This window comes from Onychostruthus taczanowskii, unplaced genomic scaffold, assembly GCF_017590055.1.
Source record: "Onychostruthus taczanowskii isolate IOZ18803 unplaced genomic scaffold, ASM1759005v1 scaffold15, whole genome shotgun sequence".
In the NCBI taxonomy this organism is placed as follows: domain Eukaryota; kingdom Metazoa; phylum Chordata; class Aves; order Passeriformes; family Passeridae; genus Onychostruthus; species Onychostruthus taczanowskii.
Window position 1 is genome coordinate 2031300 of NW_024498685.1, and position 13231 is coordinate 2044530.

Consider the following 13231-nt stretch of genomic DNA (forward strand, 5'->3'; position numbering starts at 1 on the left):
GTCTGTAACCTAACAGTCCTCTTCTGTGCAGCCTCCTTGCTCTGTGTGTGTGCATGATGCTGTAACATGATGGGATCTTAACCTTGAATTCTTGTCTGTTTGATTATGTGTAGTTAAATGTCTATAATGTGTGTGCCTCTAATATCTGTGGGTTACTTGAGGGTTTTGGGATCATCCTAGGAGTTCTTATCAGATATATGAGGGTACACAGATTGACAAGGTTGTGAGTCGTTCTGATGTGTACATGTACAGTAATACTGTAGCTTCCTCATACCAGAAAAGCACTTAGAATCCTTGATCTACCAAAGGCATTCAGACTCTTTAAAATGTAGGGATATCACAGGTGAAGCTAATTTGGAGACTAGCTCATGTGATTTTGAACAGCTAGCTAAGTAAGAAAGGGCCAACACTTAGGATTTGGCATTTATATCCTGAATATGTAATATAAAAGCAGGGAGCAGAAGACTTCCTGATGAGCCACAAAGGAAATATGCTTATATTGGGAAGCAATTTTGAGCTGGATGGATTTAGACAAGGCAGGTTGTGCAGGTACCAACCTTCTCTTTCATCCTGTAAAGGATGCACCAATGGGCATTTATTTGTCAGATCTCTTTGGGCACATGGTGGAAGATCCATAAAAGACAACATTACCTTCACTCTGCTTAGAAGTCAGCGCCTTGCTCTAAAAACTTTGTTTTGTCAATATATGTTGTGCACGAATTAGCTAATTTAGATATTTCTTCATCATGGTGATTTCATAAGATCTGAAACTGAGAGGGCTTGAATGGATTGCTGAAAGCCTCCCAGCAAAATGAAAGCAAGAGGATCAGAAGCCAGTAGTGAGTTAAATATTGGAAATTGCTGTTCTCTGAGGTTGGGGGAAGGAGTAAAGCCAAGCCATTGAAATTTCATATAATGAGGTTATGAATCATAGAATGATTTGAGTGGGAAGGGAATTTTAAAAATCATCTAGTTCCAACCCACTGTTGTGGGCAGGGACCTCTTCCACTAGAACAGGCTGCTCAAAGTCCCTGACCTTGAACTCTCCCAGGGATGGGGACATCTTCCACTTATCTGGGCTACCCATTTCAGTGTCTTGCCACTCTCATTGTAGAGAATTTCTTCCTAATATCTAATATAAATCTACCTTGTCTTGACACCTCACAGGGCATATTCAGTACAGTCCTCTGCCTTTTGAGCTAGTGGGAAATTGTCATGTGTTAAGTTTGTCATCTTCTTTAAACTAGAAGAGATAGGCATTTATAAAATTTATATTTATATAAAATTGATAACTTTATAAAAATTTATATTTACCTTAGAAAAGTGGGTAGAAGTGAGAATATTAAGTTCCTTTTTAAACTTTCCAGGAAATCACACTGTAGTTTGTCTTTCTCATGTTGGCTTTTCTGTGAGGTTCTTCTGTCCATATTCAACTTGCATGTTTCCTTAGCACTTTCCTGATTTGATTTCCTCTTACATTTTTAGTCCTGGTTGTCCCCTTTGGATAGCTCATCCCACACACATCCTTCCTGCCTGTCTTAGTCTGTCTCTGCAGACCTCACAGCAAAGGTTCCTGCTCTTTTTCTTTACCCTAAATACTTATGTGTTGTTTATCTAGATCTCTGCTGTCATCTCTTACTCCCAATATCCATTCCCAGCCAGCTTCAATTCCCAGCTCTTCAATTTTTTTTTCTATAATCTATTCCTTTTTGTGTGGTTTTTGGCATAGGCTCTCTCCTCCTTTGACTTGGCAACTTCTTTGCTTTTGGCAGGATATTGGAAAAATCACTGAGAGACTGGAGCCTTTTCAAATATGGTCTGGTTTAATCTTATAACCTCCAATATGTTTTACCTCCTTATATGTGAGGATTTTGCAAGTGGGCTAAAAAACTAGTAGCCAATGAACCTAGAGAGAATTGGGGTTTTTTTTCAGTATAATAAACAGAAGGGATCTGAAGAGATACGTGACTTAGATTTGTGTGGTAAGAAAATCCTTTTATTCAAACTCAGTTTTACTAAAACTACACTGGCAAAAGCCAGACCTCTTAATAAAAATGTCTGAATATTTTATAATTCTCTACCATGTATTTGCTTGGTCCTTCATATTCTTAATATCAGTGGAAGCCCTTTAGGAAAATGGCTTACTTATGACATATTCAGTAGAGAGGATCCTTTATTTGTTACATTAAACATTTACAGTTCATTGTCTAATCTTCCCTGTCCCCTGAGGTGTGTCAGAATCAGAATGAATTTTCCTGGCATTTGCATCTACTGTAATGCTCTGTCTCAAGGCTGTTTTGTTTGGGATTTGAGTGGGTTTATCATGGTATTAAGATCACAAATTGAATCCTTTCATAACAATAAACAGGTAAGTTAATTGAATTTTATAATAAATGTAAGTATGTTTGGGCTTCCTTCATTTGCGTCCTCAATACTATTAAGGAGTTCACTAGCCCTAGGTATTCAGCATAATGGGTACTTAATAGGTGGAAGATTTGTTTGTTGCTTATAAATTCCACAGCTAATTTCATGAGGACTTAGGAAATCACTCCTAATCTTGCAGTTAATTAGAACACCAGGCTGGCCATACTGCTGCATCTGCCCAACCCTTCTCCTGCTGATCCTTGGTTTTGGTTAGTGTTGCCAGGAACAAAAACCCTTCTGCAGTACTGGTTCAGATTATGAAGCAACTGTCTGCCTGTCTCATTTCCTGGGTTCTTGCACTGCTGCTCATCACAGCTGCCCGATCAAAATCCTTTTTTGTCATTCAGGGAGCACAAAGGAACTGGGACATGGATGCAAGTGGCCAGAAGAGCAGGCGCCTCAGGAGAAAAATATCTGGCACTTGAGTGCTGTGGCTTGGCTCATGATCTGAGACTGTTCCTTATTTTTGGCATAGTCACGTGTGTGGGTTTATCCCTATGTTCACAGGAGTGAACATATCAGTGTGTGGGTACATGGAAAGTTGTTTTGTAGTGCCTGTGCTCTTAATGTGTTTGCACTCCCACCTCTCTCCTGGCATATCCAGTAATCCCTGTGCCCCACAGGGATTTGTATTGTCCACATCCTCATCCACACAGCAAATGCAGAGGCTCCTTTAGTCCTGGATGAAAGTGCCCACAATGTTACTGTCTACTATGCACGTTGACTTGGCCTTTAATTGATTTATCATAAATTAACTAATTTTGCCTCTATTGCACGCTATTGCACTATTTGTAGAATGAGCAGCAACCCCAGAGTTTCTATCCCATTATCAGTCACTAAGCATTTGCTTTTGTTTTAGAACAGCAACTATTGTGAAGCACTCTGTAAGTCCTGACTGTGTGGTGCATTTTGATTGCTTATTGTGGTTAATTATAAAAATCAGGGCTGTGAACATTTTCCTTGCTGAAAGCCAAATGGGTCTTGCGAAAGAAACCAACCAAGCAACAAATGAACAACAACAACAAAAATTGGGAAGAAACATTTTAGCATATACTGTAGTGTTATCCAGTAATGACTTTAAAAGCTTTTAAAAGGCCATGAACCATATGGAATGGAACCACTTGAGACCCACCTCACACATTGCACCTTTGCTAACTATTGACCCCAAATGCCGTAGATCATGCTAATTCACTATTTCCAAACAGTTAAGGCATAACTTTTCTTTTTAAGGACAAAGTCGCACAGCCCAGAGTTTCAGAACTGTTCGTTGACCACTAAGAACCAGTATCAGTATCACATAATTTAATTAAAGCTGTGAATCACTACTTCTTCAATCATTAGATGAGACTCACAAAGTACCACCACTAAGATATCTATTGCATGCTAGTTTTTTTCTTTTTAGATATTTTGGTGTATTTCTTTACAACTACAAATGTCTTAAGGTCCTCTTCTTTTGGTCTGTTGGGAATGCTGATAGTTAAGGATTTCAATTCTGTCATCTGTGTTGTTTTATCAAGTCAAAGCTTTTAGTTTAGTGTAGAGAAGAGAGAAAAAAATCTGTGATGACAGTCTGTGAGCCAGTGCTGTAACTTCCTAGTGCTCTGTAGCTGTTGGAGGTGTAGCCATGTCTGCTACAATTCAGTTTTTAGTGCTATAAATGAATGTAACACACTTCTTTCAGTAAGGGCTGCAAAGGAATCTGTTTAATTGAATGTAGATAGCCATTAAGAAGTCTCTGCAAAGAGCTTAAGGGGCTTCTGCCAAAAAGGTTAAGTAACAATAAATACTGAGAAAAGAGAATCAGTCTGTAACCCAGAGCACTGGGGTGTTTGAAGCAACAAACTGTTTCTGACCCTCCTTCCACTTGCTTGTCTCTCAGTCTCTGTTCTGCAGTGAAAGAATCTCAGAGGTCTCCATGAGCACTGCTTCCACCTGGCTCCTCTGAAAATGTGCAGGGGGACTGTCATCACTGTTGGGTGTCAGTGTTGTTTCAGATGTGTGACCTCTTCCTTCCTGCCTATTCCTTCTTTATGTTCTTGTTCTTACTCCAGCATTTTTTCCCCTGCCTCCTATTTTCCTGGGTCTGTAGCTGTTCTGCTGTTCAATTTGCTTTCCAAGCACAATTCTGGCAGCATTGCTGAGCCCTGTGCTGGCCTCTGAAGTCCACAGTGACCTTGACTGCAGCAGGTGCTCCCCAGCTCTTCTCCCTGGAAACCACTGAGCTCCTCTCTGTGATTCAGGCTTTGGTGAACCAGAAAAATAGGAGCTGTCTTCCCCAATGTCTTTTAGCACTGTCTTGTTCTCTTATCAGAATGAAGAACTTGTAAGTATTTAAACACATCTCTCCCACTTAATCAACTCCTTTTCAACAGCAGGAAGGGTTGCAGCACTGTTGTGTTTTCTGTTTATCTCAGAAACCTTGGTGATTTTATGTTGCTGCTCGTTATCCAGTTATCAAAATTGTTTATGAGTTGATATTCTGTTCTGCTTCTGGAATATTTCATGTGAGGATTTAAATATCTTTCCTGCTGCTCCCATAAATTTTTTGGCCATTATTTGATTAAAGACCCTTCAGGGAGAAAAAAAGAACTTAATTCAGTGATTCACTTTCACAAAATTAGGTACTCAAGAGTTTTCACTTGCTTTCTTTTTATTTAATGAGATCTTAGTAGGTAGCTCTCTTGGTATCTTTCTTGTGGACTCACTTTTTTTATCTTTTATTGTATTTCTTATTGTTTATTTTTCTTTTTGTGATTTTGTTTTGGACTCTTTGGTGGCAAGAACAGAAAAAATGTGAAAAACTCGATTTCCTGTTATTAAAAATTTGGCCCTAACCTGAAAGGTTTTGCTGCATTTTCATGAGTTATCTTTTTTTTTCCCCCGTCTGACTAAATACGGAAATATGTTGATTCTGTGTGTAGAAGGAATAATATCTGTTTTGGTTTAAAAGCAGCCTTAGATAAAAATAACCTGGCATTGGATAGTTTTCCCTGACATCAGGCTGTGATTTACATTGCTTTAAACTTGTAGACTTTGAGTACTGAGAATGAAATATCACTCTTATTTCAAGACACAAGAGTGCCCCCCATAACTCTTATTCTGGGGTACGTTCCTTTGTTTTACAAACAATATTTGATGTTCAGATCTGAAAATGAAGTATTCAATTTAACTGAATATGTTTTAGCTTCTTTCATGAAAGGTGGTTGAAAATGAAATATTTGATAATTATAAGTGGGTGAAACTGATGATGATTCATATGCTCTGGCTTTTACATAACTGCTAAGGTGCAGATAGCAGAAAGCTTTCATGAGGATATGAAAAAAAAACAACATTGGAAACCATTGCAAGTCTGTTACAATTCAAGAGACTTCGGTTAAAGAGGTTTTTCTTTGTTTTGGATTTTTTCAGCCATTCCCCTAGGGATCATAGTCATACGAGGAGATTGTGACTTGGAGACTTGTCGTATGTACATTGACCGTCTGCAAGAGGTGAGGTTTTTGTGAATTCAGGTATCACTCACAAACCTATTTTATGGTTCATTCTGTTCTGAGTGCAGGGGTCTAATAGTTGCAACAAATATGTATCAAGAGTATTGCAATTTGCCTACCATTGAAACCAAAATTCTAGAATTAAGATATGATAACAAAAGTACTGAAAAATATTCCCTAAACAGGAAATTAAAAATCATACTGATTCTTTTTAAATTATAACAGAATTGAAGTGGATGCATGTGTTTACTTCTCCTTGATTTATAAAGGAGTACTAGGACTTTCCATATACCTTGTTGAAATGACATAAATTATGGATTAGAAAGTATGTTATGCAAGGATAAACACTGTGGTATTTGAGTGGGTCTAATTATGCAAATGTAGTTCTCTAATAATGGAGTAATATGAGACACCACTAAACACAGCAAATATCAACTAGATATTTTCAAAAACAGAGAAATGGGTGTTCAAACAGCTAACAATGGTTTTGCTCTTGTTCTTGAACACCTTGCCTCATGAGAGTTCATTCTACAATACACCCTGGGAAATGCAGACTCCAAATGCCTCATTACCTGAATAATTTTAAGTGTGAGCCCCTTTAGTGATAAAACTAATGGATTTTCATTAATGTATTGTCTGATTTTTTCAATCTCTTAGTGATAGCTTTTAAAAGCATTTACAAGTCTGATGACATTACATTTATAAACAATTTGTATATGAACACTTATAACAATAAGTGTTGATCTATTTTATGTAGGAACTATGAAGCTCATCCCTTCCATTGAACTCTTTGAGAGCCATTGACTTTCAATAGATTTTGGAACTCCACACTGGCAGTCTCAACAAGAAACTTAGTATCTCACTGTAGGCTTTCACTTTGCATTTCAGCCAGGATTCCTTTTATCAGATGCATTTCATTCAGACCTGGAGTGTGACTATAATTATCAGACATAAATCCATATTGTAAGGTGCTGCATATTTGAAGTATCCAGTACAGAAAATTACAGTGAAATACTAATGATGATGACCTCATCAGATTAAAAATGTGATCTTAGACTGAGTTCAGGCAGTTTTAGGTACAACCCCTGAAGGAAGCACAGTTAGATATTCTGGTTGAATTACCCATAGTGGTTGTGGAGGAACTGTGTTTCTCCAACCTTTTACAGGGTTTGTACTAATTTTTGCATGTGTGCTCGATTTGGCTCAGTCCCATTTGCTGGGAGTAGAGATGCCAAGGTTGGCTGAGCTCTGCCAATTTCCATGCTTCTGGAGGGCAACAGTCTGCAGGCCAGGCTCTTTAGCAGACTGTGTCAAGTGCTATAACTATTTGACAAAATGTCTATTAAAATAAATTAGATGCCTAAACTCTGCTAAATGTCAGGATCATTCTGATATGACCTTCTTGGAGTGAGGTTGTCTTAAAATAGAGAGAATTGTCAGTGATTTTCTTAAGTGCATTAATCACTCAGAAATATTTGCAAAAGTGTCTTAAAGATTTTTGACATATTTTCATTAATTTTGTTGCTGACATTGTAAATTTAGACAGTTCTCTTGGAACAAATAGATTTTTTTAACATGATAAGATACATTAGTGTAATCTCCTTTTTTTGAAACTAATTTTTTTGGCCAAATACATACAAATCTGAACTTTGAGTGAGAGCATTCCTTGATTTTTCTGTGGAGTTTGTTTCAAATGCTTAAAACCAGTGAAAAATACTTGCAAAATGATTTGTGTTTGCCCAACCACTTCAGATAGTAGAACTACAAACAGCTCTTGTTGCTGCAATCTTTTTCATCATTGCCATGTCTTTCATTTTCCTGCTAGGACCTACAGTCAGTAACCTCTACTACACAAAGAGTTCATTATCAGGTAAGATAAGCTTTCCTTTTAGTATCAGAACAGAAAGAGGCTTAAAAATGGGAATGACACTCTTTGCATTTGAACCCATATGTTAGAAGAATTTCTAATTATCTGATTATCTGATTTACCCTTAAATATTGGAAGCAAGTTCTGCTTTCTCTTGGACAAGTTTTATGGAATCACCTTTAAAATTAGCAAAGCTTGATGGTGCTTGTTATATTGCAATAGCAGTATTTTCCATATTTAAGTGAATGAGAAAATGTGTCCTGTAGGACGAACGACAAAAGTAAAATTGTTTCTCTGTCTGAGAAACTGAACAATGACATGTTGTATTGCATAGCTGTTGTAGCAAAGTCTATCACTGAGGGAAAAAAAGGTGTTTTAGCAGGCCCAGTCTCTTAAAAATTCTGTACATGACAGCCATCTACCTTGACTTTACATAATCCTCAGGGTAATTTTTTAGTCCATTCTAAGCACACGTGTGTTTTCTTCATGAGACAAATAGGTTTTAATTTAGGTGGATAGTTCTTAAAATTATGTCTTTCTGTTTTGCAACTTTATTCTACAATTATGCAATACAGAACTTGTCTTTTCTGTTGGAAGTATCATTCAAGAATGCATATTTCTCTCAGTAAAATAATTCATTGTAGAGTGCTTAAATTGGAAGTAAACTGAGTGAGACTAACTCTACTGACTCCTGAAATTATCTGATTTTAGCATGGAGATTTGGCACAGACCATGGTCAGTTGCCATAGTGCTTAGGATCACAGGACAAGTTTGCATGGTACTGATAGCATCTTCCTAAAAATAACAATGCAAGTCTTGTTGCATCAGCAGGAATGAGTTCACTGAGAAGCATACAGAGAGCCACCCTAGAGGAAGCAATTGTGGTAAAATTGCAGATAATTTCTTTGGGGTTAATGATTACTTGAGGGACGCAGAATTCCAGTTTCACGAGAATGCCTGTAGATGCTCTGACTGTAGGCACTATAAGCAAATGCAATTTGGCATGTTTTCCTGGACTTGCCTTCTTTATATCAGTTGATGGTTTGTTTCATTGTTTCCCTACCCAATGCTAACTTCATATTCTTGACATTTCCATCAATCATCACCCTGGAACTGGGTTTTAGAACAGTGTTAGTGTCTAGCAAATTGACTAATAAACCAGCACATATGATTCTGTTCCACTCATTATGAATTAACCTAAGTGGCTGCTGACTGCTCCATGTGTAGAGAACTGCCTGAGGTAAAATGAAGAACAAAATCTGTGTATATGGGGAGATGTACAAGAGAATATGAAATGTCAGAAATCAGCTCCATGCTTGGCTCTAACCTCTGCAGTTACAGCAGTATATAAATTAGTTGCCTACCCATTTTCTCTAGTGCACAGCAGTGTGAAATCCCTAACATACCATTCATTTTTTATGATTCTACATTTTAAATGCACCCTCTCTGTGTTTTGTATTTGGTACTTGTTTGTCTAGTAACCTTTTTTTTTTTTTTTTCTCAGTGGTTCATTTCTGCAAATTGTCTCATTAGGTTAATTTGAGATTTATTCCATATTTGTTGATATCCCTCTACATATTACAGAAATGGGAAAAAGAGGGGGATAAAGGGCATGAATAGGGTGCTTCAGCTGATTGAACTGTCTTCAGACCTCACTAATAAAGTGTCATGGGTACTTTTAAATCTCATAAATGCAATTCTCTTGTGTGATTCCTCTGCAGTTCAAAACATAGGCAGTCAGCAGAAATATTAGCAAACCAAGGTGCAAATGAGAAAAAATATACTGGAATGTTTTCTCATTCTGTTTTGTTTCTCTAATGAGTTTAATGCTCACAAAATATCATTCTCATGGACCTGAAACTTTGTAAGCTAGTTCTGTAGTTGAACTGTAATGAAGTCTTGGAGGGAGTATGTCACAACGTGCAATTTGTGACTCTTACCAGCAGTATTCCTACCTTCATTTTGTCAGCATTTTGTACTATATGAATTTTACTGATTTCTCCACTTTTTATAAACTGCATTTTAGTACACACCATTGGATGTTTTCTTCCTTTTGTCCTTTGTGTTGCAGTCCCCTCCATTCGACACAGGTGGACTAATTATTAAGATACATAAAGCTTTGTGCATGTAGACACAATGCCAGCAAGCCTAGCAGGTTTCAGAGATCCTTGATTTTCTGACAAACACTCCAGTGGCAATACAATCAGACCTAAAATCCCACAAGTCTGTTTGCCCGTATCAGACAAAGTTGTATTTTAAATCTGATTCTATTAAATCCCTGAGATGTGTTATTTGCTCCTCATGTACAGTTAGAGTTCACTTAATGGGATGTTTTGCTGTCATTGTCTCCATCTCTGTGATGCACAGAGGCTGGATACCATAAGCTGTATATGAGAATAAGGTTTATGGGATCAAGTAAAATCCTTCCTGTTGCTTTTACTTTTTCTTTTCCTGCCGTGTGACTTGATATACTACTCTGTGATCTGCTGTCTGAAAGAGGAGTAAAGTTTAATCTTGAGCCAACATGTACCTGAATTTACAACATTTACAGATGTGCTGATTGTACTGCTTAAGATGTGAATAATGTTAGAATCTGTGTCTATACAAATTGTGTGTGCCAAAGATCCATGCCACTCTGTTTTGCCCTGTGCAAATATGTTTGTGTTTAAATGTTATATGCAGCAGGTTTAGGAATCTGGCTGACCATTCACTGGCAGCATGAAGGAGGGCCATTATCATCCTCTGCTCTTTTAGATCCCTTTTGATCGCTTTTACCTCTCCAGTCAGAACTAAAAACACATGGGGTAGCCTGTTTGAGTCTTTGATAAGTACAGATCAGGAAGAAAATTTTAATTCCTCCCCAGTAATTTAATTTGGTTCCTGGGTTATATAGATTTTGCACACTGTGCAATGTCAGGAAAGCAAAATGAAAATGTCAAAGTCTAGAAAATAGTCCTTTTCATCAGAGAAGAAACAGTTTACTGGGTTTTCTTTAATAACATAATTTTCACGTCCTATCCAGGACCAGGAAAGCTCTTTCCCCAGAGTACTTTCTGTTCAGAGGCTCTCTCCTAGATGGTGCTTCCTAGATGGTAAGTGCATCTCCCTTCTGCTGTGGCCAGCATGCTGCCTGCTTCTGGTGTGCCTGTGGAGGATAGTTCATAGTGTAATACTAGAGAACGGTACCTGTTCCTTCTTGTTACACTGAGCAGGTAAAAAAGGAGCTGAGTGCCCCCCTTTCCCCTCTAAAAAATTAAACAGGCCCTTCAACTAGCAATCAAAGTGTGTCCTGTAGCTTTTTCATGCCACAGAGAGGCGTTCCCCAGAGGCAGGTTAGAAGCTTGGTTTATCAGTGCCTCTGCTGTGAAGAGCAGACTTTATTGCATGCACTGCCCGAGCTGAGAGTACAGCCAGTTGTGGCAATTCACTGCTTGGTGTAAGGCTGAGTTCTTTAGCCTGGTTTCTCTGCAGGTGTTGTAGTCTTTGGGCACTGCAGTGTTTAGGCGACAGAAATGTACCTCCCTTTCCTTGTAACTCTGCTGGAGAGCTGCACTTGTATTTGACCCAGACTTTGTCAAAGCAGATGACTTATCTGGGCCGTACATCAGGTTCCACAGCACTGGAATTAGCAGCTGAAATGGATGGCATCTGCTTTTATAAAAGCTTCAGCATGGAAGGCTTAAATTTTTAATGCTCAAAGCAAAACCAATTTTTCCTTGGCAATTTCTAATCACTATTCCTTGTCTCTCATGAGGGACATTGATAAAAGCCATAGTGAGAATCTGTTTGGTTTTTGGAGAAAGCTGGATGGGTAGATGTGTTCAGTTTTTGTCTTTAGTATTTGATATTCCTGTGAAGTGCCAAAATCTACAATGCTACATCACTGTGCTCTTGTGTCATAACTGCAGAGTGAATGAACCTGATTTCACTCACCCAAATAAATGCAAAGCAGATACAAAAAAATCACATCTGGTGAAGCACATTGTAGATGATAAATACTTTTTGGGTTAGTAATATAAATTATTTGGCAATGACAAGATTCATAATATGTGCTTTATTTAGTGAATCCCCCCATTTTCATGTGTTTTTCATGAATAGCATAAATTTCCCTTGAACATACTGGTAATTCAGAGTCAATATCTGTGGCCGAGCATTTGATTTATAAAGAGCTCCTAAGCATATTATTCTTCTTTAGATTCAGAATTTGAATTAATCCCATTAGACCCATCAAATTCAGTATATGCTTGGTATTCTGTCATCAGAACAAAGCAGCTTTTTCTGTCACATATTTTAATGTAATCAATTCTTCTTATAAGACTGAAATCCATTTTATACATTTTAAAAATATTTATTTTAAGTTAATATTTTTAGTGACTGCTGTTTCATTAAGTCTTATCTTTAAATTCAGCATTTAATGGGATATGAATATTGCAGAATCGTAGAATGTTAAGAGTTGAAGGGACCTTAAAGATCATCTAGGCCCAACCTGCCTGCCATGGGCAGGGATGCTTCTCATTAGACCAGGCTGCTCAAGACCTTACCCAGCCTGACCTTGAACACTGCCAGTGTTAGGGCATTCACAAGTTCCCTGGGCAACCTGTTCAACTATCTTACCTCTCTCACTGTTATTTCTTCCTAATATCCAGGCTGAATTTCCCCTTTTTTCAGTTTGTATCCTTACTCCTTGTCCTGTCACCAGAGTTCATGATGAAGAGTCTGTCTTCAGCCTCCCTGTAGACCTCTTCAGATGCTGGAAGGTTGCTTTGAAGTCTCCCTGCAACCTTCTCTTCTCCAGGCTGAATAGCCCCGAATTTCTCAGCCTGTCTTTGTAAGGGAGGTGTTCCAGTCCCCATATCAACTTCACAGCCCTCGTCTGGACTTACTCTGGCAGTTCCAGGTCCTTTTGCTGGGGGCAGCAGAACTGTACAGAGCGCCCCAGGCAGGGTCTCACAAGAGCAGGGTAGAGGCAGAGAATCCCTTCCCTTGACCTGCTGGCCACTTTCCATTTTACTGACGCCCAGGATATGGCTGGCTTTCTGGGCTAAAAGCTCACCCAGCTGGTTCATGCTGAGTTTTTCCGCAGCCATCACCCCCAAGTCCTTCTCCATAGGGCCGCTCTCAATCACTCCTCTGCCCAGCCTGTAGGTGTGCTGGGACTGCCATGGCTCCTGTGTAGGATCATGCACTTTGCTGAACTCTGAAATGAGGTTTACACTGGCCCACCTCTCAAGCATGCCATGGTCCCCCTGGCTGGTGTCCCTTTTCTCCAGTGTGTTCACTGCTCCACCAAGGCTGGTGTGAGCGGGGAACTTGCTGAGGGCATGCTCGATTCCATTCTCTGTGCCACTGACAAAGATGCTGGTCACAGTACTGACCCAAGATACCCCACTCATATAGCGATTAACTTATGTTCTTGTGGAGCCACTGTGACTTCCCTGACACAGGGGTTATT

At 38.7% G+C, this 13231-nt stretch overlaps 1 protein-coding gene across 3 annotated transcripts in view; it reads left to right on the forward strand.

Moving 5' to 3' along the window:
- Positions 1–13231, forward strand: part of DGKI (diacylglycerol kinase iota) — a 100974-nt gene that overhangs the window by 39847 nt on the left and 47896 nt on the right. For 2 of the 3 annotated variants that reach the window (XM_041398594.1, XM_041398595.1), the window contains 3 exons: positions 5833–5912; positions 7738–7782; positions 10802–10871. In XM_041398594.1, the coding sequence (XP_041254528.1) occupies positions 5833–5912; positions 7738–7782; positions 10802–10871 (195 nt within the window). The remainder of the gene's footprint in view (positions 1–5832; positions 5913–7737; positions 7783–10801; positions 10872–13231) is intronic. The other variant, XM_041398596.1, reaches the window with a different exon arrangement.